This window comes from Echeneis naucrates, chromosome 3 (assembly GCF_900963305.1).
Source record: "Echeneis naucrates chromosome 3, fEcheNa1.1, whole genome shotgun sequence".
Lineage (NCBI taxonomy): Eukaryota > Metazoa > Chordata > Actinopteri > Carangiformes > Echeneidae > Echeneis > Echeneis naucrates.
Genome location: NC_042513.1, coordinates 4,587,219 through 4,611,019, shown reverse-complemented (window position 1 = coordinate 4,611,019; position 23,801 = coordinate 4,587,219). Strand labels below are relative to the sequence as shown.

At 38.2% G+C, this 23,801-nt stretch overlaps 1 protein-coding gene across 1 annotated transcript; it reads right to left on the bottom strand.

Moving 5' to 3' along the window:
* Positions 1 to 7,457: 7,457 nt before the first annotated feature.
* stk33 (serine/threonine kinase 33) lies at positions 7,458 to 20,295 on the bottom strand. The gene is made up of 13 exons (XM_029498471.1): positions 20,187 to 20,295; positions 13,804 to 13,919; positions 13,143 to 13,256; positions 12,924 to 13,028; positions 12,609 to 12,747; positions 10,903 to 10,988; positions 10,234 to 10,321; positions 9,709 to 9,784; positions 9,473 to 9,585; positions 9,256 to 9,341; positions 9,097 to 9,169; positions 8,613 to 8,776; positions 7,458 to 7,640 (listed from the first exon to the last, which is right to left on the bottom strand). Exons 1-13 carry the CDS (start codon positions 20,293 to 20,295, stop codon positions 7,458 to 7,460), a joined length of 1,452 nt encoding a protein of 483 aa, XP_029354331.1.
* Positions 20,296 to 23,801: the final 3,506 nt, after the last annotated feature.

Here is a 23,801-nt window from a genome sequence, read left to right as displayed (position 1 = left end):
AAAATCATTTCCCTCCACGAATATTATGATGGGAAGTCTATGCAAGCAGTTCAAAAAACTGACACAAAATTAATTGTTTTCATTTCTGGCCTTGGGTATGTTTGTATCTGAATTAGGGGACAAGTGAAGACGATGAACATATTTATTTGAAATCCGACGACAATTTGCCCTGCGTTATAGCTCTGGTCTTTACTGTTAAGGCAACGAAAGGTCGTGCCCAATATAGAAGAAAACAAAGAATGCAGCAGGCCAAATGACACAGAAATAAAGACAAGTAAAGAAACTAATCAATAATAAGTACATGGAGAACTTTTCTCTATGTATATATATTTTTTGGGTTTTTTATTTTGTGTTACTTTTGCCAACACCGTGAGACCACCAACAGATGAAGCTGCTCAGTGTTACTTTTCTCAAACACAAGGCAATCTCTCCAAATAGTTCAAGGTACAACAAACTTCAGAACAAAACTGGTAACTTCTGTGGTTTTTAAAAAGTTGTGACAAGAAGTTTTTCTTGCAAATACGCCATGTTTTATAATTGAATGAGCTAAGTGAGATAATGTGTGGCACCATAAATAAAAGGAAGATACGTCATCTAACCAACTTGTGCATGTATTAAACACCGTGCAGCCTTTTTGAAAGCACTTATTGTCTCTATTTCAAAGACAAGTCCCACGTACTATCATAATTGTGCTATTGATTATACATAACTCACTTTGTCTGATTATGATTACAATTTAATATTGACTTTCCATGTGTAATGAATTCACTTTCCCGTTGTCAGTCTTGTTGACTTGTATGATCTATGATTCATCAATACCATTGATTCTCCCAAAGTTCATCCATCCATATGTGACTGGCACATCAGTATTTTACATAAAAAAGATTGAGGGGAGGCAATCTGCACGTCAGCAAAATGTCACCATAATTGAGCTTGGCTGATGTTATTGTCCCTTAACGAAGTTCTGACTGTTTTATAAACAGGGCTGGGACAAGAGGCATCAGTCACAAGGGAGACTGTTAACATTACCAAGGACAAGAGCGTCACGTATTTAACAGCAAAAGCAGATGTGCAGCTCTATGCCTCAGATCCAGAGTGGTAAAGTGGATTTAAAGACTATCTATCTAGCTATCCATCCATCCATCCATCCACGTGTTGATGGCAGGAGAGCTGTTTATATGTACAACATGTAATACTGCAATAGCATTAAGAAATGAGAACACATTGAGGCTAACTGAAAAAGACCCGTCATTGATTACACACAGTCTGTATGTTTGTGTTCACGTGACCCGTGTGCGTATTGCATGGGTGCATGGCTATTCAGCCCCCACACACACACACACACCTGAGCATCTCCAGGAATTGCTCTGCTGGTGGATGCCGCTGTGACAGTGGGCTGCCCTCGGAGGTCTCTGGATACCCAGTGTAAATCCAGCCCAGTGGAGCTGTGAAAAAAGCTAATAATATGTTATTGCAGTCTAGGTCCCCCTGTCGCTTCTCCATCAGAGCACCACTGTCACCTTACACATGGACCACGGTGTGATAATGGACAATAATGCGAAGTAGCTGAGAGTGAGAAGTCCAATCTGACTCCTGAGTGGTAAAAGGACTGAGAGGAAAGCACACCCATATGCTGTGTGAGAGCTTCTCACTCTGATGCCTTGTAAACCCCTGAACATCCTCTCCAGTAGCAAAGCATCCACCTGATTGATTATCATCTCATTTTTATGAATTTTAAAGGTTTAGTCTTAACAAGAGGGAACATGTGTTTCCACAATGCAATGCTCACTACTAATGCCAACAACTACTACTACCACTAATACTCACTAAAGCTCATTTGTGAGTACAACCTCCCAGCTTTTGTTTGTGTTATTCCAGATTTTTAGACATGCAAATACTTAAACTAGCTCCACAGAAGGCCGTTGCTTAATTGTTTCATCATGATGTGTTTATTCATATTTAATGAAGAGGCACTTTCTCCTGCAAAAACATGGTCATTAGTGGGGTTCAGAGAGAAATGAATGCCCAGATTTGTTGTGGGAGTATTTAAATCTCTCAAAGAGAATCTAAAATAATGTTATCAGTATTGACTTCAGGCGTGTTTGCAGTTAGCGAAGAACTGTGGCACATAAGCCGATAAGCTATTGTTGTGCTTTCTTTGTTTAGAACAAAGTTTTACAAAATAACCATTATAACTTAAGTAACAACTCTGTTTTCAAACCTAAACACATTAAATAATATAAATTCCTTTGATCATCATCATGGTTTAGCTTACAGTCGAATATTCCCCAACCAGGAAAATGTTATACAAAATATAAGCAGCAGCAAAACAGCAGTTGGAAAAACAAAGCGGTCCAACTTTCAGCCATACTGAGGCCTTTAGTGGCAGCTGATGGCAACATCCTCCCCGTTAAAACTTCTCTTTTTAGATTAGACTTTTACATGACTCCCTTTATGACTAGTGACTTAAATATGATTATTGAATTTGTTAGTCAACCTGACTATTTTTATATCTTACACAGTGTGTGCAGACACAGCATCAGAGTGGGTGGGTTAATGTCAAAAATGTGTTTCCAGTATTCACATAAGCATCACAAAACTTTCTAAATTCATCAGGTTAGAGTAAATATGTGACAGCGAATTACATTTGGCCTTTTTCCAGCTGTAATTATTGTGCTGTTGAGATGGCACAAGGGGCATTTTATTTTCTGTCTGATGATTGAATTCCTGCCTTTCTTCGTGCACTGGGTTGTATTTTGGTGTGTGACCACAGGCTTTGTGGTTTTCCAAACCTCATGGGACCAATTCCCATTATTTACTTGACTGTGACCCCATATCATGACCCCTCAAGTCTCTCATTCTCCAGGAGCCGACTTTTAAATTGCCCATCTAATGGCAACCTGCATTTTTACTGAACTGTAATGAATGCTCCAATTACATGAAGGTGATGGAGGCAATTTTCCTATGATAGAAGTGGTGATTTGATCTCCCACACTCCATTTCACTATCTCTCTGCTCTTCAGACATTCCCACAGACCTGTGGTCAGCAGTGGCTGTTGGGAAGAAACAAAGCCTGTACTTGTGGTAATGCACCCTCTGAGTGCACTGCCAAGCTGTGCACCAACGAGGTGACTACAGAATTAAGTGCTTGAAATAAATGAATTCATTCTGGCAGAAATGTGTCAAATGACCTTTCCACTGCTCATTACAAATGGTGCACATTACACCAGAGAAATGCTCCTGTTGTCTAGGGTCCTTTGTTTGCCCCTCTTCTCTGCCTTGTCAAAGGGGAATGATAATTAATTGAAATCATTTCCATGTGTAAGGTTGTGCAGACCATCCTCAAGGTTTGTCAATAGGTCGATAGATATTTGGAGTGTATAGTGTAGTCAGGTGATAAGAACTCCAGTCATACTTTACTAAATGATTGAAATGATGAAACCCCATAAAACTGATTCAAGGGTGGAGGAGTTTGAGGGCAGGAAGTAACAGAAAGCGCGGCGAAAGGCATTGTCCCCAGAGGACCATATTCTGACAGCAGTGATGGTGGTCACTATCCACAGCAATTGAAATGTTTTGGATCATTCAAGGCTGGGCACATTTTTCATTTTCCCCCCTTTTTCTCATCTGATTAAAAGGTTGTTTGTGAGAACTGAATGGTCTCCTTGGAGGTGGTATCCTCCTGCTTGACTGAATGCAGGGCATTTCACCCAGCTCTGTGCACAAGAGAGCAGAGCTTATCCTAATGCAGAAGCTGCCTGTCTGCCTGCCACAAGAGATGTGGCTTTAAGAGGCCCATACATGGTGTTGATTAGTTTTACTGAGCGGGTATGCAGAGACCAATAAATTAAATATGAATAAATTAAAAATGTACTCTAGCAGAAAATTGCCATGAAAACAACCACCTCCCCATTAAAATATGTATAGTAATGCCTTTTATGTGAAGTAATTTGGGATTAGATATCACTGTAAATTAACACACCATCCAACCATAGTCAAGAACTTTTCAGTTTTAACAAGGACTTATAAAAGAGGTATTTACAGCAGTGTGTTCAGTAATTAATTTGATATTCAAATGAGCTTACAGTATGTATTATAATTGCAAATATCCTAAATAAGAGTAGTTTTAAAAAGGGGTAAGGTCAACTAAGATTGATGAGGCTTGCTTTGAAATTGCCATCTGTTTCAAATGTTTACTTGAGGCTACCCCCCCCCTTCTTCTTCTGGTGGAAATAGAGGCATCATGGTTTCTTCCTGCCATTTGGCCATATGTATCTGTTATTTTGTGGGGGTTGGTGGTAGTGGTGGGTGTTGGGGAGGAGGGGTTGGCACGGGGTGGGGGGGGCATCGTGATACAGCAGCATACATGAACACACACACACACACACACACTACAAACACTGAAGGGGATCAGGAACATCAGCATGTTTGATGAGCTCCCACAGATAACGTCTCCGCAACATTTCCATGACATTGTAGCTGTGTTACCTCATTACCACAATGTCACAGCAGCAGAGTGAGGATGTTGTGTTTGGGGTGAGGATGGGGGAAATGAGGGGAGGGAGGTTCAGCTGCAGGTATTGGGCCTCTGTAGATGAGCTGATTAATTAAAGGGAGCTCTATTAGGGTTATTGAGAGGACCCCCTCTCCTCCCCCAGCAGCCTCTTCCACACTCCTCAGCGTATAAGGGTGGATTCAGCAGACGGGGGCCAATGGACAGGAAGCATCCTTACCTCTTTTGACATTAGCCTGCGTACACCCTCTTCACACACCCCGTGACTCTTACCACAAGTGCCTCTCTACACCCCACCTTTGCAGCAGTGACACACTCTCTTCAGGCTCCAAAATGGGACTGCAGAGTTTTAATCCCTCCAGCCCGTCAACCCACCCACCCTTACTTCCATCTGTCAGGAGAACTGCTGGAGGAAAAGGGGGGATGGTTCTTTTTTTTTTGGGGTGGGGGGTGCAGAGGGTGCATCCCTTGTTCCAACCCGGCGAATTTTCTAATTTCCTTTGCCTTCATGCTTTGTCCCAAATTCACGCCCCAAACCTATCCACCAGCCGCTTTCATTCTGTTCTCCCTCCTTACACCTCTTTTCTCTGTTGTTTTGGTCAAAGGAGTAAAAGTAGAATTGGACGCTCCCGTTTTCTTCCAGCAATGGGAGCTGACAGTATTTTAACAGCATCTGAGCCAGCAGTCATCATATATGAAGTAACCAATTCGTCCATATTTTCATGATGTGTTTCTCTTTCTTTGAATTTGTTCCACCCTAAGGAATGAACAAGCACTCCTATAATTTGCAGTAGGTCACATTCAGCTTGCACAAATCAATTTGGAATTTCTTTTTTTCTTCCCCCTTAATTAATTAAAAGTCTTGCGCCAGACCATGAGGACCATATGCTGAAATTACATCTCTTTTTCTGGAAAAAATTTGCCATATATGAGGTAATCTGACCAGATAAATCAAGTTTAGTAATCTAAAAGGAAAACAGGTTTGACTAGACCAACAATTGTGTGTTTTGTTTCTCAAATTATCTACCAACAAAATCCTGTTTGTGAATTTGTTTGTGAAGACATACTGCAAAATTAAGCATGTCTCATTCATTTTGTTGTTGAATGCCATCTATACAGTGCCATTCAACATATTAATTGCTGACACATGACATGGACATTGCAGTTTTAATGGGTAGTGATTTAATCAATCAATTCTAATTACACTTCTTCATGCACAAAACTAGGTAGGAAGCTTTAAGGACAGCACTCTCCTGTCAGATTAACAGCAGGAAGTGAATTCAGCAACTCACTACAGCTCCATCTGCTGTTTATCCCAGTCCGAGTGAACCGAAGGGATACAGTATATCAATAATGTTGCAGTAATGGTGCAGTCTTTTTGGCGAGCAGTTTGAATCGTAGATAATTCATGTCATTTGTTCATTCTAACAAACAGTCTTTGTTTAAAAATAAACTGTCAAAAGATCTTTCCAAAAGTTTTGTCCAAAACCAGTACATTTACCTGGAGAGGAAGTATAAAATACTGTGTTCACTCTTTAAGGCTTTTCCTTGAATTGCAGAATTAGCTTTTGAATTTACATGCACACACTTAAGAGGAGAGCCTGTGTATGAACACAGAGCCCCATTGTTGGCACTCATTCACTTCAAGATGCAAATGGGTGAATTTGAAATTCAGTCTTTGTGTGTTCTGCTTGGCTACTTAAATGTTGTATCTATGCTGGGAATTATTCTCTCTACAGCGGAAAAAACCTGTGTTTGAATGGCAGTGCCCTCAAAGTAGCTCCTACTGCTTTCAATGGCCTCCAAATGAGATTAGACCCGTGGCTGCCCTCAGTCCCAATCCTCTGCATTCAGATGGAGCGTAACCAGCCTGTATGACAGTTTTTCTGTTTTGACACTGAGTGGGTGCAGTCACTGCATATAGGGCATTTTTCGAAATAAGAGGTCAGTGCAGAAATAAGAGAATCCCTATTGCTTATTTTGGTGTTGTGAAACGCTAACAAGTACAATGTCCTCTACTCTTGACAAGTGTAGAGGCAATTTAGCGAGTTATCATAAAACAATACTGAATGTTTTGCATTTGTATAGCATATTAATATGCAAAGAACTCTGTGTTTTGATATTTGGCACTTTTTTTTTCAAAGAAAAACAGCTTTCAGAAGTTTTAATCACAAATTTTCGGCAAATGCTAATTTTAAGGAAATTCATTGGTACATTTGTTTTTGCAAATATGACTTTTTGAATGTTTAAAAACATTTCTGACCATATTAATACCTGCCTAACCCCTACCTAGTACTTGTAAAACCCAGTGTATTAAATTTAAATTCTCTCTTAATTTTTTAAGATTTAATTATTTTCAATTAACTATTACTTTCTCTATGGAGAGGGCACATTCACTGTGTATATAAATAAGGAGATCACTCATAATAATAAAATATAATGCTAGGAGTAAGTAAATTACTAAATAATAGTTTTGTTAGGGAATGACCTGTGCTGCTGTTAAATTTCCTGTGTAGCTCTTTATTTGAAGTCGTCAATCAGATGCCACTAGCAATATCTGATAAGCTCATTCACTCGCTGTTTGCTGCTGGCCACTATAAAAATATGAGTTTGTATTTGGCTCAAACATTAAGTATTAGTCTCCCCATCCAGAAAAACACCTCAGATTGGGAGTCTCTCCTTTTGGCATGAGGCCCTGCTGCAGCTGGTCTCTCAGCTGTAGTGGTCTTGGACTTGTGTTCTGTTTTCATACCTGTATATAAATCCAATTTGGCACTACTATCACCGCTCAGGTCTTGCCATAACCATAAAGGCTATACCATTTACAATAGTTATATTCATAAATTTTTTTCTAAATCACAGAATTACAATAAATTAAATCAATATTAAACAAAGTACACTTGTAGTGTATTGTTTTTTTTATGTATGCCCACACAATTTAGTTTCATTCTCTATTGTTTCTTGTCCTAGACCCAGCTGATGGTTTGCGGGGCACAGTCTTTATTCTGTGGTTGTCTGTCTTACTAGGGTCAGAGACTGCTTTCTGTGCATTGCTGAGGTCCTTCTTCTCCTGAGGCCTGGGCTGCTTTGCAGTCAACTGGATGGCAGTTTTCACACCGGCATGACACTGGAGGAATTGTACTCATATTCATCTTATATGACAGAATTAACAGTCAAATTCATGTATTAAAAAAAATCATGCATGGCTACTTTTATTACCGTGTCTGTAATAGGTAAATCTGCCACCATCTAGTGGTGGTTTAATATAAGAAGCATCACATGGCGATGTGAATGCACAATAGCTGTTTCATAAAAAAGTGTTTAAAATGCTGAATTTACATTCTAATCCTGAAAAATGAAAAACAGTAAGTTATTTAAAAAAATAATGGAAATATATATTTAAAAAAAAAGAAAAAACAACAAAGGCCGAAGAAGGTTGAACAAACCTGTGTGGCAGCAGTTTGAGATGGTCCTGAGGTCTGAAAGCCATTTCTTTGCTGGGTTAAGCCCCCACTGTTTTTAGGCTTTATTCCAAGACACAAGAGTAACCCAAAGAGAAACATGAGAGATCTGTACCTGGATTCTATGACCATACATAATAGATAATGGTTCACCTATAGGATGGTACTATACTTTTAAGGAACATTCTATGTCAGCTCTACACTCCTAATTATTGATATTTGTAACTATAAAGTCTAAATATTTTAACATTAGGGGTGCAGTATGAGCCCATCCAAAATATTTGTAACCATTTCACTCAGCAATGTAAAACTATGTAGAACTTCTGTGTGTCTAGGAAACTTGCTTACTTACTTGGCCATACACTGCTTCAGTTAATATAGATAGCTGAGTCAAAACCTTAACATTACCCAGTGATATCAATACAGTATTATAATATGATCACGATTATTTGTGTTACTCACCTGTGTAAAGAAATTGTTTTGCTGCAAGTACAAAATTATTTCCTTAATTGGATAATACAATTAAGTACATGAAGTAAGTAATGTGTAATTGACAGAAATTTAACCACGTACAATACTGTGCTTTCATAAGTACTTAGAGACTAAATATTTTGCAGAGCTTTGATAATGTGATTTACCTGTAAAGGAATAGTGGATGTGGAGGTTCCACAGAAGTTACTGTATTTCTCACATCTGAATTTAGCAGTTTTTTTGTGGTTGATTTCTGTTTCTAGTGAAGCTGTCTTGGGGGCCAGGGTGTCATTCGAGGAGGTGAGGGATAAGTTGTCCAAAGTCTTTGATCCTGTTGTGGACAATTTGAAATGGCAGTGATATCAAAGAATTCACGTGGCTTTAATTTTCCACTTAATCTTTAAATCCACATTCTGTTCGTCTCTAAAATCCACTGTATGATTAGCAAATACTTCATATTTATATATAACAACCTGTTGCTGTGTATGTTTTGCTGGAACACTGGCATAATTGCTAATACTGTGCTCCCCTTTTGTTTTCAATTCATATATAATCTTCATATATTGAGAAGATATTTGTGCACAGTAAATTATCAAATTGTGACCTGGATTAAATGATTTGATGTAAAATAAATCTTTGTCATTGTCTTACTCTCCTTTTCTTCCAGCTGGGTGCGCATCAAATCCAGCACATTGGATTGTATAATAGGCACATTAGTGTCACCCTGTTGAACAAAGCACCCCATAAGTGCTCTTCATGTGCCTCATTTTGTAAAGTTTATGAATGCAGGAGGAAGAATCAGCGCCTTACTGTAATCCATGGACTTTCGAGTAACTGATTAGCAGACATGCGGTAGGCAGGGTCTGCCTTCAGGAGACAGGTCAATACATGCTTTGCTGTTGAGACAGACTCTACCAATCAGTTTGTTTACAAAAAAATAAAGATATGTACACACCATTCACAACACAAACGAAAGCTTTTTTCTTATTATAGTTATTGAAGAAAGAGAAAGAAGACTAAGCATCACCTGTATCACTGACTGTGGCCCAGATGGGTTGAGTGAATGTGACTTCTTTTTCCATAATCTCCTGAAGTAGGTTTGTCTTTTTTTTTGACACAAATGGAGGCTCCCCGCACAGCCTTCAGAGACACACAGATCAGACACGTGTACTCAAAGTGTATGTGTGTTTGTATAATACATATATATATATATATATATATGTGTGTGTGTGTGTGTGTGTGTGTGTGTGTGTGTCTACTTACAAGATATACATAACAACTCCGATGCTCCAAACATCACACCACAGGCTGTAACCCCGACCACTCATCATTTCAGGTGCTACACAGTTGTCCACAAATGGTCACAGAAATGAGCCACAAATAATAACAATGCATAAAAGAAAGTGGGAGAAGGGGAGAACATGAAAACTGCAAGCCAGAAAAATGCAGGTTTAACAAAATATCTGATGTTTTCCAGGTTATCTGCTGTGTTTCTCAAGAAAACCATTGCATGCATGTGTGATGCCTCAAAAATGTGTCAAAAACATTGTTCATACAGTCAGGTTTCTAATATCCACGCTTTATATCCAACACCAAGAAGACTGTTTTCTCTACTTTTTCCTGCACATTGCTGGATGTTTTTGTTTTTTTTTTCCGAGCAAATTACTTCCACTATTCATCTGACGGTGGAATAGCATGAGACCAAGGAGGACCCTTGGTGTGCGTGTGCATGGTTGTGTAACCATATGTACATATGTACCCATATCTCAACAGATACAAGTGTCTTACCCATGTAGCTTAGAGTCCCACAGGCTTCATTCAATATGTTCTCAAGCCCTACACCAGCAATCCTCACCGACAAGCCAAAATCTGTCACCTAGGTAGAAAATAGCACTTATGTGATACAAATAAACATTATTTAGATATGCAGACCCTGGTCATACTAAATTTTGAATTTCAAGAAAACGATAAATGACCAATGGCTTTTCACATGAATATGCTATGGCTGTGCAGGTACACATATTTACAAATACATCACATCATTGCAAAAGCAAAAACATCCAGGAGAGACTTAGAATTGTGATGTAGTAATTTATGCTGTGCCATGGCAACACTTTCTTAAATGTGACAAAGATAAAAGAGAAAGATACAGGGACTGTGGCCTAGGCTTGTTTTACATCTTATACCAGGAAGTTGTTTGGCTGGTTCATTGTAAATGCACAAAACATGTTGTGCTCAGCGGGTAATTAGTTTTAAGATACAGTGGAGTTTCTCTTTGAGAAATGTACAATATAAAAAGAGACCAGAGGGAGTCTGTCATAATAAGGTAGTATTTAAAGCCTTTACTGAACAGAGGAGATAGAAGGAAAACGTGCCGATTAGTTTTTGCACTCTGTTCAAAAGCAAGTGGATAAGAGGAAGAGATAGAATGCTTCACAGTCTGAGTCACCCTCTTACCTTGATATTGATCCTGTCATTATCATCCACATCAGGAGAATTTTTCACAAGAATGTTCTCAAGCTTCAAGTCCCGGTGCATTATGTCTGTCAGATGTTAGGACAAAGGACTATCACACAGACATCATGGCACTGAACATAGTTTTAACATGGACATATGTGATGATCACATTTAACCAGTATTTATATTAATATTTAAGAACAATATGGATAAAATTTGTGAAAATGGGGTATTCAGTACTCCACACAGGTGACTACACACTTAACAAAACAGTTTCATGGACTTGGTCGATGGAATAAGCCTATCTTCTGAAAAGTTACCAAAAAATATTGCAAAGCATAGCAATAAAATTGTTTTGTTTTTTTGTTTTTTTTTGGTCAGTCACAAGAGTAAACAGTTTCATTCACACTAACATGGTGTTTATTTTACAGTAGTCCAGGATGAAGGGCATGGTTAACAAAACTTGGTGGAGAAAGCGGGAGGAAAAAAATTATTTGCCCTTGGCAGTCCTTCTCACTGCATTGGTTGATGCAAAACTAATTATATAACACAACACACCACAGTGTTGATGGTGTGTGAAAACTAAGTCAGAAAAACTGTTCTGCATAAAACAAGTACCTCAAAAATTTTCATTTGATACTGCAGCAGAACTCTCATATTCATCAAGGTTATTTGCTAATTATAAATAACAATTTTAAAATACACAAGTTTCAATTTTCTTTGAGTAATTTAATGAAATAATTATGAGAGAAAACAACCAGTTATTACATTCTTTTAGTGCATAATGTTTGAATACTCAGTTTTCTGGTAAATGACTGAGGAATCTCATGAAAGAATCTATATGAACATGTGAAATGAACTATGATGCTAGCAGCATGTGTTAGCATGCAAAGCACAGCTAAGCCTAAGGACAGCAAAGTCTAACAACTATAAAATGATGAACAGCAACTGAGACTGACAGATTACATAAACAAATGTAAGACGAGGGACTTTTATGATTTGCCATTGAACAAAAAAGGTTCTGACTACCCAGTCAATGCATTCTCATTAGTGTCATTTCGCTGTACTGAGGTAAGCGAAACCACAAGGTACTTTCCATGTGAAAAGACAACTATTAATCAGTATTGCTCCCTAGTTTGCTGTAAATTAGTCATTAGCCACACATAATGATGCTTTATTGCCAGTCCTAAATTACTACTAACCACAGATTTTATCATTGGAAGGGGAAAAGGTATTTCCAAATGAAACACGTAGATTTAATTAAAATGTTTTTTATGTTGTTTCCTGGCAGTTAGTTATTATTTCTCTTTTATCAAAATGAACCATGCTGTTATAAAGATTATAAAATTATAATGGCAAGTCTTACGTCAATGAGGGCAACACAGTTTGAGTGAGTGCAGTAATGGTGCAGTAGAACTGTAATAATCTAAGTGAATCAAGGTTTTCCAATTCCACAGGTGTAGTTAATTTAAACCTCTCAAATACCTTAGAGTAAAACGTTATCCAGTACTACCCGTTCCATACTTCACAGTGGCAGTGGACACAAGTGTCACACCTGTGAAAACCCCCATCAGTGATTTCAGGCTGTAGCCCCACATGTACACATCTACATCACAGCAGCATTAAAACTACATGTAAAGATAGTATGGATTTTCTAGATTTTTTTTTTAATTCTATTAAAATGTCAACCTCGAACATGACTTTACTTTTTTTGTGAAGGTAGGCAACAGCATCAGCTAAGTTACGGATGATTTGCCTTGTCTCGTCCTCTGTAAAGAACCTTTTCCGTTGCAACAGCTGCCTCAGTTCACCACCACTGCACAGCTCAGTAACCAAATACATCATCTAGGAAAAAAACCCAAAGAAAATACATTTTACCATGCAGTCAATTTCTTTGTGGTTAAAGGAAATATTTATATGAAGACCATAAAAGGAGATTATATACTAAATGCATAACTTGCATCCTACTCTCTTAATAAGGCTTATTTTGAGATTGTGACATAAGAGATAGCAGTACTCACCCTAGGTGTGTCATAGACTTCCTTTAGATATATTATGTGATTGTGATTCACTTGCTTGAGAATGTTTATTTCATGCTCCAGCATCTCAACTTTTGAACTTCCTGCCTGAAGTTAAAGAAGATCACTGGTGGTGATTTAGCATGGTATGGCCATTTGTTTGACGTTACTTTTTAACCCACTGAAAAACAGGCTTGCCACAGGGGTGCCAAATATACTTACTGCTGGTTTGCAAACCTCTTTTATAGCCCACTTTGTCTGTGTCTCATTGTGGGTGGCTTCATAAGCAACTCCAAAGCTACCTTGACCCAATTTTCTTCCAAATTCATAAATTTTCTATGGGGGATAGTAAAGAAAGAAGACGTTACTACATTTGAAATCTACACCTGCTCTTGTCAGCCAGACACAGCAGAGGAGTTCCCTTGAGCGTGTGTTCAGGACTTTAGGATAATTTCCCTGTTTTGGATTACAAAAACATTATGTCTTAGCTCAAGACCTGAAATCTGAAGTACATCCTAATTTCAAGCTCTCTGGAAAAAAATTGAAAGCTTTCTGGTCCCTGGAGTTGCAGAATATAGTATTTCTAATCAAGTTACAAATGATTAAGTTGCTGCTGCAGTTCCTTCAATCTCAGGTCTAATTAACTTGATCATTATCTGTGTGCATGCAAGGCTGAGCACTGGCTGTTTCAAATTTGGCAAAGGGAGCAGTCAAATTCCCCAGTGAAGGGGGGCTATACTGCAGCAAAGTGAAGTTTGATTCTCTTCTTTTGCAGATAGATTGTACTATGGAGGTCACCAATGAGCATGTTTGGCTCCATTACCGGTGGGCTCGTAGCACAACACAGGACTGTGGTGGAATCATGTATAGGGGCTGTCCATACCCTAAGATCAGAATCCTTCTCAAGGCGTATCACGGGCACATCCCTCTCTGATGTGTCCTTGTTGTTCCACGGGGACACCATGTCCATGTCTAATCCACTAACATCTGTTCTTCCATCTAGAGATTGAAGGAAAGGTGAGTCATTATTGCCCTGAAATTCCTCATCAAGCCATGATATAATTGGGCTATCTATGACAAAGGGAATTCTTTGTTGAAAAATAGTAGCAGCATTTTTTTTTTTTTTTTTACTCTTTTTGCTGGAAAAATCAGATGAAATTATTTTTCAACATTTTGATGGAGATTAAAGTAGTCACTGAAATGGATATCTTAAAATTTAGTGTTTATTAAAGACCAGTGTGTGTTTTTGGACATCGGTATGGTACCATATCTGTGGCATGATGTGACTATCATTTTACAGTAATTACTGATGACTAACAGCCCATGCTCAATCTTAAAAGGAGGAATCGACTAGCCATTTCCTGGTTGACCAAGAATATAGGAAGTTCCCTTTTTCTTTCTTACCATCTATGTAATCATACAGTCATATTGCAATCATACATACATACTGTAACAGGCCAACTAATACTATATTTCTAACAATTCATGCGGGAATCGCACCATTGCCACTGCAAGTCTTGGCTGACTAGTCTAACACCTAAAGACATGGCATTTGCAGTTTGACATTTGTTATAAAAGCTTACCTAAATACCATTATCTGTTGTCTATTATTGCAACAATGATAGCAATTTTCGCTAAGTGCGTCAGCATCAGTGAAGTTAATATTTGTCCACTGCACTAAATTAACAGCTTTGTTTCCAGTCTGTCATATCTAAAATATAATAGCACTGATTCAAACACAAATATTCCCTAATGCAAGCACTACAACCATGAAACTGAAAAAATTAAGCAACTAACAAAAATAATTTCAGGTAAAAGCTAGTTCACCAGAACTGATGATATCATTTTTCAGTTAGCTTGTCATGGTAAAATAAAAACATTCCATGGTGTAGCAAGTAGTGAACAGAGTCTGTAAATCTTTACTACTTTACTTATTCTAACTTGTCACTTCTTATCAGAGGTTTATGACCAAACTGCTGTCTCTGTCTGAGCCCATATTAACTTTAAGCACAATTTACCCAGCTTGAAAACAGCCTCTAAAGCCAAATTAAATGTAAAGCAATTATCAAGTGATGACTGGGAGCGATGAAGTGGATCCACCACACGCACAGCAGTTAATTATTAACAAGGAAACGGTGTCTTTAACCTCTTCACTCTGACGCATTATTTTAGCCCTGACAGGGCTTTCATAACAGGCCTGTCTCTCCCATTATCTCCTGTCTATTTTTCAAATCAAAACGATTGTGACAGTCTCTGGAAATTTCAATCACCTCAATCACAGCTCATTTGTGGAAGACAGAGGCATGTGATGAGTGAATCGCTGGGGACAGTAAATTGAGGAAAAAGGTCCTGTGCACCGCATGTGCCTGCAAGACAGAGGTGTCTGGGCCTTTGCCCCAGCTCTCTGATTCAAAGGAAACAGGATATCAGGGCCAGATTAGAGCAGGAAGCCCGACCTTAAAAAGGGTCACTAACGGACACCAATTGCTTTAGGCCTGGTGTTGTCTGTCTGCAATCTCTACATCCATGTTTCTAAGACTATAGGTCAAAACACAAAATAAGTTACTTGTTGTTTTTTTGTTTTATTATATTTTCTCTTTTGTAACCTAATAACTCAAAACCTTTACACTGCACCTGGTCACCATCCCACACTGACCTGAGGGGCTGTAGACAGGAATTACTGTATTTTTTTAAACCTTGATTCATACACAGATAACATATAGATCAGGGTTAGAAAAAAAAAATCTGCTTCTCCTGCACAGTTAAAAGAAACCTCGTATATCCTAAATGCCAAAGCAACCAATTCTTATGGCCACCCAGCAGTGACAACCTTTAACAAGAGGGTGGACTGTGGAGTTCCCCCAAAAATCACTCAAGTCGTTCGGACATGAACCTTTTACAACTGAAAAGCATGACTAATTGTATTTAGTCTATGAACAATTGTCTGGAAATATAACAAAACAAGTTCTCCGTCCATGTACCAGCACATCATGTGAAATGTGAAAACCTTTCTGAAAACTCAAGTCTTGATAAAATCAGTCTTAGAGTATTACCAAATTCTATAGATGTCTTTCGTCACATCTCATAGATGAAGGCCAAATAATAAATATATAATTATTAACTAGGTCAAAGGATAACTAAATTGTAGTTGACAGCGCAAATGACCAATGTCAAAACATAATTGTTTTTGTTCACACACAGAGACCCTGAAAAATTAGCAAACATCAGTGTGCATCTACCATCTCCAAGGAGAGAAGAGTTTGCCTCATCTCCATTTTCAGCAGGAAGTAATTAGAGCTGACGGTTCATCACAAGTCAAGTCCATACTTGCCTCATCCCTCCATCATTCTGTCAAACAGCAGTTTCTGTTTCTTTACTCTCCTGAGTGGATAAATATACATTATACCTAATGACTCAGACTGTTATGGATACTGTCTGAGAACCAAGCACGCAAAATCAATGTCATTTGGAACAAAGAAAGAATGGAAGTACAAAGGTTGAATCTGATCCCGTGTACCTTTTCTTCCTTTAAACATGCTTGGCTTTTATTGACTCAAGATAATGGATATTTACTCTTAGTTCCACCCTTACTAGCTTCCAAAGGCTGCAATGTTCTTAACGATGGACAAAATTTTTATGCTGAAGCAAGTGGTCATTATATAAGTCAATGCAATTCATTTGACAGATATAAAATTAGAAAGAAACCACTTCCTTTTCTTGATAAGACAAAACAGAAATGGTTGAAAAACATAATATAATTTTGATTTTGATTTTGTCTCTTCAAATGTGAACATGTCTACTTTTCTCTATTTGTATAGAAAAACCAATTTTAAATTTAACATATTTGAGTTTAGTGAAGTGTAGTTCTGGCCAAATAAGATATATTAATATAGCCTGATTGTGGGAAATAAATAGTTACTATTTCTTACATTTTATAAACTAGATTCGAAACAGCAACAGACCTATTAATCAATTATGTCAATTAAAGTTATGAGTAGCCCCAGAGATGCTTATAGGTTGCATTTGCAGCAAGTTAAAAACCATGAAAAGGTCAGCGGTTTAAAAAGAAATGGCACCTATTGCTGAAACTACAGTGGCACAATAGTTCCCAGTTACTACTTTCATCCAAATCCTAGAATCTTACACAATTTACATTAGAAGTGTGCTTTCTTTAATGGGCTCAAGCATTTCTCTAGTGTTAATGCCTCTAGGTGTAACAAGTAGCCGTTGTAATGTACTTTAAAAATCAAACAACAATAAACTCTTATAAGCTGCAACTAAAATGTACACTATTCTCCGTTTTGCTTGAGCCAAATATAATTTTTTTTTCTACGTGAAACTTAATCATTTATTGACAGCTTGGCTTTGATGACAAATGATAAACTTCACAGTCCTAATGAAGTGTGGAATTACATTACCTGATGAGGCAAGAAATTGCATGTTTAGAATGCAAATACAGAGCTCATCTACTTGGGTAAGTTATGGGATGAACCCTGATATTATGCAGAGAGATTATCAAAGCTTGTGGTCCATATGCAATTAAGTCATTATTGCATGTAACACACCGAATACATACAGCAAAAGACACCTGAAAATTTATGATCTGTAGGACTTGGAAAATTCCTGCATTCAGCAAACAAGTAATACATGTTGAGTCTCTATAACTGAAAATGGAAATATCATATATATGTGATACATAATTTGCAACATTTTTGATGCACTGCAGATGTGTTGAAATGTGTTTTGTAAACTCAAGGTTTTTGACACCCAGAAAGCTGTAGGTAGATCTGAAAATATCTCTTTGTTTTACAAAAATACTGAAACACGCCTGTAAGTTGCTTGTGTTTGAGACATACTGTAGAAGAGGATGCTTGAAATTCCTACTTCTACATCAAAAAAAGGGGAGAAAAAAAAAAACTCAATCAATGCATGCTGTGTCCCTATGAACAAACCGTTTCACCGGCTCCTCCAAGAATTCCTCCTGTCTTCAGTGGTCATGTCTGATAAGTGTCTATTGGCAAGAAAACATGCTTTGCCAAAAGGAAGCAAAAGATCAAATTCTGCTATTTGCTCAGAGCACTCCACATGTCGCTAGGAGATAAGGGCCAACAAATTCAAATTTTTTCATTGGTTTAATCCTGGTTAAAGCTAATCTCTGCCCTTGCTGGGCCCAGCTTTGCGAAGCTAGGAGGGCAAACATCTATAAAAATGTAGGCCATGGAAGAAACAAGAAGAAATCGTATTCATTTCGATGACGTGAGAAGTCAGCACATTCATATCAGAATACACAGATGCCCACACCTTCCGTTATAAATCATTCATTGTCCACCTGCAAAGCTGATTTTGGACTTTTTCAATCAGCTTCACACTTTGGCTGCTCGGCTTCCAGTATCTAAAACTGACTAGGTTTGCGTGTTAAACTGATCTGTGGGGGTATTTTCTGATGTATATATTTTTACAGCTATATATCTTATCTGCCAATTTCCTGATTTAACTCAACTACAACGATTAGTAACTAATTAATCTGATTATTCTAAAAAAAAAAAAAACTCAAATAGCACAGATAATTAGCTTAGAGAGCGACGTGAATTGTTGGTAGCGTTCACTCTGCGCCGACTCGTTGTCCTGGCAACGAAACAAGAAGCTGCGCGAACGTTTGCTATAGCGGGTAAAACCGTCTAAAACGACACAGATAATGAAATACAGTGAAGAAAACCAGAAAGGCGCCTTTGGATGAGTTTAAGGAAAGTTTCTCACCTTCTAAAGGAGAGCATTGTTATTTGACAGGTAGCGTCTCCTCACATAAACTTTTTCGGCGAGTGAGTAGGGAAAGCGAAGAGGGACAAAACTTCAATGACTGGACGAGGCGTCTTCTCGATTCGAGGGATTGCAGTGTCCCTGTTGGCTGGAGTGTGTGTGTGTGTGGTGTGTGTGTGTGTGTGTGTGTGTGTGTGTGTGTGTGTGTGTGTGTGTGTGTGTGTGTGTGTGTGTGGACCTGGTGTGAAGTAGACCAGAGTTTAGGATAATCCTCACAAGGGCCGGACCTCCACTGAATCTCCAACCTGCCCACTAACCCTGAGCTGTTTGTTTGCCCAGTGACAGCCGGTATTTTGTTTGGTTCTGTGTCACCATCTAGTGGACGCAGTTGTTAATGGAGACTGAGGTTCAATCTGAATATATATAAATATACTACCTAGGGAGTTGAACGGAATTTTAAAGGAAAGGAGGAGATTAAGTTATCCCTGAAAACATTTGATTCGTATGAATAAAACAGCTAAAAAAAAAACTGAGAGAAAGTATACAGTAAATCCGCATATAACAGTTTTGAAAACCCAAGTATAGTAGCTTACAATCTGGAAAAAGGACTCAAGAGCAAATGTAACTGTATAGTATGATATATTGGTATTATTCAGGATTTGCTGCAGAGCTGTACTGTGGCAGTAGGTTAAGGTGGCATGTTTGTAACCTTTTGCGAGGCTATAAGATTGCAACTATGTAACTATTGCAATTATTGTCTTCATAAAGAACCAATATCTTGATTATACTCTACTAACACGTTTTTGCTGTAGTTTTTTTGTATCCGAGAACTACTTATTTATTGCCCAAGGCCAAATCATAGCTTAACAACTCTTGTTTGTGAAAACAAAAATGCAAAATAAATAAATAACTAAAATCTCCTGTTTGCATGCTGGAACCACAAACATTTGGCATTTATCCAGGAAAAACTAACAAACTAAAATGAATGATTATCCAGTTACATTTCTGTAAATTAAAGTCAGTTATTCGACTGATTTATCAGTTTAACATTGGATAGTTCCAAAATCTTCATTTTATTTTCAAGGTAAAAAGTAAGCTTGCAAAAATGTGCCAGTGTAAAAATAACAGTTAACCAAACTTGTACCTCAGATTTGTGTTTAAATACAAAGCCTTGGTAAATACATTGTTATGGTTCAATTCTGAACAACGTCTGAAATAAAACTTTTTTTTTTTTTTTTTACTTTTTAAAGGTCTCAATAAACATTTACTTTTTCAGATTCAGAAAAGCAGCCACACTTATTTGTCACTGCTTCAATGTTCTTTCTTATATCTTTACAAAACTTCCATCCCCATTCTCCACTTCCCATTATAATGCTGCTTATTTTCCAAATGGTGTTGGACAACAGCAAATCTGGAAATAAGAAATAAATAATTTATAATCCCACACCCATAACATTACCCGGTCTGCATACTTTCACCTACGTAATATTAATTGACTCTGCCCCTCACTGAGCCCCATACTGCCCTCAACCTTGTGACCTCCCAGACTGACTACTGCAACCCTCTTCTCTTTGGCCTCCCTCAAAAGTGCCTCCATTAACTCCAGCTGGTTCAGCATTCTGCTGCCGGTATCATCAGAAAACCCCCCTCACACCCTCACATCACGAAGCAACTGCACTGGCTCCTGGTCAAGCAACATAGAGAATTCAAACTCTTCCTGTACACCTTCAAGGTCATCCACATCCTTGCCCCTCCGTATCAGTCCAACCTTCTTCACATTGCCACTCCAGCCTGTTCCCTTTGATTGTCCCCTCTGCCCGCCACAGCGCCACCTCTGCAACCCTCTGCCTCCTCACATCCACATCTAACTATCTCCCCATCTTCAAGTCCAAATTCAAAAGTACCTCTATAAGACTGACCACTTACTTAAATTTCTGTTATATTCGCCATTGTTTGTTTTATGTATATTGGTTCTTGAGTGTCTTCAAAAGGTGGTTATAAATGAAATGTATTATTATTATTATTTTCATATAAATAAGACGAGCTGAGTTAGAATTTCTTTTAAGAAAAAGAAATATTTTTAAACCAGAGGAGGGGGAGTAACCTGTAAAAGGTTTTACATTAAAAAAATTTCAATCTGGGCAAGCCCCAGAAAATAGGAAACCATGTTTTAAGACTTACATCTGCTTTTCAGTAAAATTCTCAAATAAAACTGCAATGCAGCTACTAACTGCAAATTTGAAAATGTTTATTTCATGAGAAAGTTTCTGCTTCAACAAAAACACTTGTTCATCAATCATACAAAGAGGAAAGTAAGAAAAATACATTTGACTACACATATTGTTTTCACTAAGTGGAGTCAATAAATTTGACTAAGGAATTTCTAAATGACCCAACAACCTGGAAATGGATAAGCGCTTGAAGATGAATGAATTAATGAATTACTGTATTAACTGAAATGAAAAATTTCATCTTGTCATAGTCTCTGAGAGGCACAATTTATATTTAATTCCCCAAGAAGAGGATTTGAGATATTTTTACTGACCAAGACACATAGTCCAAAGTATGGACATAAATTACAATTAGCAACCACTGATCTCCTCCATCAGACAGACTTCCGCCTTTTACCAAAGACAAAATTGATGAGTTTTGCCATGGACTTGGAGCCAGTGTAATGTCTGCAGTCTGGATGGTGCTTAAGGCTCTCCATTACACAAGAAATGAGCTTAGTAAAGAGGTTGGATTTTTCTAAGTAGTCCTCTGCCGCAGACACCTTCTGGAAGTGGGAGGTGTATTCGTTAGCCAAGGATCGGCCCTCCTTAAGTACCTGCTCAACGCTGACAACCAACCAACCAAAGTGGTCTCCTGGAATCCACTGATAGTATATTGGCAAAAGAAACTGAAGGAATTGGACCCTGAGGAATGTGGTGCCACCCACTTTTGCCATCTTCATAACCATTTAATAAAATGAAATTTTCTCATCTCATTTTATTCCATTTCAAATACCATGAAAAAGTAAAGTTGAATGAATATAATCCTGTTAATTAAAATGGATGAGGTGTCTACAAAGTGAGACTGTACTCCATAGTGGGATACGTCTGTGCATCCCAGCCAGTCCAGTCTGTTAGCATATGGCCCTAAACTTGTGGCATACCTCATTGATCTTCGCTGTGATAGCAAAGCAAACATTAGTCTGAATGGTACTTATTAACTCAACAAAGCAAATAATCCCTTAACTCGGCTTCATGCCAAACTGATTATAGTCACACCCTCCTGCAACTCTCCTCTCGGGCCTGTATGATTTTCTGCAGGATGCTTTTGGCGTGGAGGACTGATGTTTTGCACAACCACAAATTCATCTTTCCAGCTCACAGGCTCCTCCAGGATGCATCCGTGGCCTTCACTCTGACACAGCAAAGGTGGATGGTGAAATCAGGGACAGCATATGGCATATTCATTTATCTGAACAAAAGAAACAGAAGAAAACAAACATGCTATCCAGAGGAGATGTGACGTATTATTACACTTATAAACATGAATCAAACATTTCCAACGTGAACTGTCAAGAACCTGCAAAGTAAAATATGCATTTTACTAAGTTAAAGTAACATTTGTTATGAAAAAAAAAAAATAAATAAATAATCACAGCAAATGAAAATGCCCAGCGCTTTCTCAGTCAGTGACCACAGCATGGTGACAGTTAAGTCAAACCATGGAATAATCAAAATGGTGCATGATTGCTCAGAAGGGGAGAACAAGCTAACTGATCTATGCCAGAAGTGAAAAGGTTCGAACTGTTATAGCCACCCCAAACTGTAATTACATTACAGATATCCAACATTTGTTGGTCAAATGTGCACATCATTGTTTTCAACCCCCCATAAAACAGACTACAACAGACAAATGAGGTTTCATGGAGTCCCCTTACACGAAGTCAGAACAGTCTCATAATGAATGAACTCTCGCGGGGGGTTTCGTAGTCGTCTTTTGCAGTTTCGTATTCGTATTTCGCAGTTTCCTATTTAGGACTTCGCAAACGTAATTTTGAGGCACATGTGTAATATAAATGTACGGAGCATACGAATTCCTGAATGCGCAATTACGAAATCTGTACGTTGAATTTTGAGACTGATCTGACGTTGCAGGTCAACCAACTTCACAAAATGTATGTTTTTGATTGACAGATTCGTCAGCCAATCATACGTTTCTCCACTTTAAACTATTGGCGGCTGTCGTAGATATGGCAACAATAAACAACACGTTCTGCAAAAGCGGCATGTAACGTACAGTCATATAGTTGATGTTAATTCAAACATTTAACATTTATCAGGGTTAGAGTTAGGGTTAGCTTAAACCAAATCAATGGCATTGCATGATGTACAACGAGGGTATAGTCAGATAAATGTTGCTGACAGTTGATGTTGATTAAGTCTGCGATTAGCTGAAAGCAAACACATCTGATTGGCTGATGAATCTGTCAACCAGAATCATACATTTGATTGACAGCTTTATCAGCCAGTGGTGACGTTGGTTGACCTGCGACGTCAGGTCAGTCTCAAAATTCAAAGTACAGGTTTCGTAAATACACATTCAGCAATTCGTATGCTCCGCAAATTTATATTACAAGTGTGCCTCAAAATTACATTTGCGAAGTCCAAAATACGAAACATGACAGCGTAACTGCGAAATACGAGTACGCAAATCCCCGCGAGATTCATTATGAGTGTGTTCTGACTCCATACTCTTAAACTGCCTGATATATGTAACCTAATATGCATGAAGAACACATACTGCAATCTGTCAGGCTTATTCAGAAATCGTCCAGATAAATCGCTCTTTGCCTGGCTCTACTCAATTTGCTGATAGTACAAATGGTTGTTGTTTTATAGTCACTTGTCTGAGGGTTGTGTTTCCCTGTCTGATCTTGGAGAGCCATTGTGCGTGTAAGTGTCCGGCGCTGTCACCATGGAAACCACTAATCAGACTGTCGACTGCCTGCATTCATCGCTCCGCCATATTCAGTTTGACCTCTGCTTTTCAATAATCACTCAGCTACCGGTAAAGGGAGCTAACGCCAGCTAACCGAGGCTAAAGACGGCTAACTGAAGGTTATAGGCGGTAAAT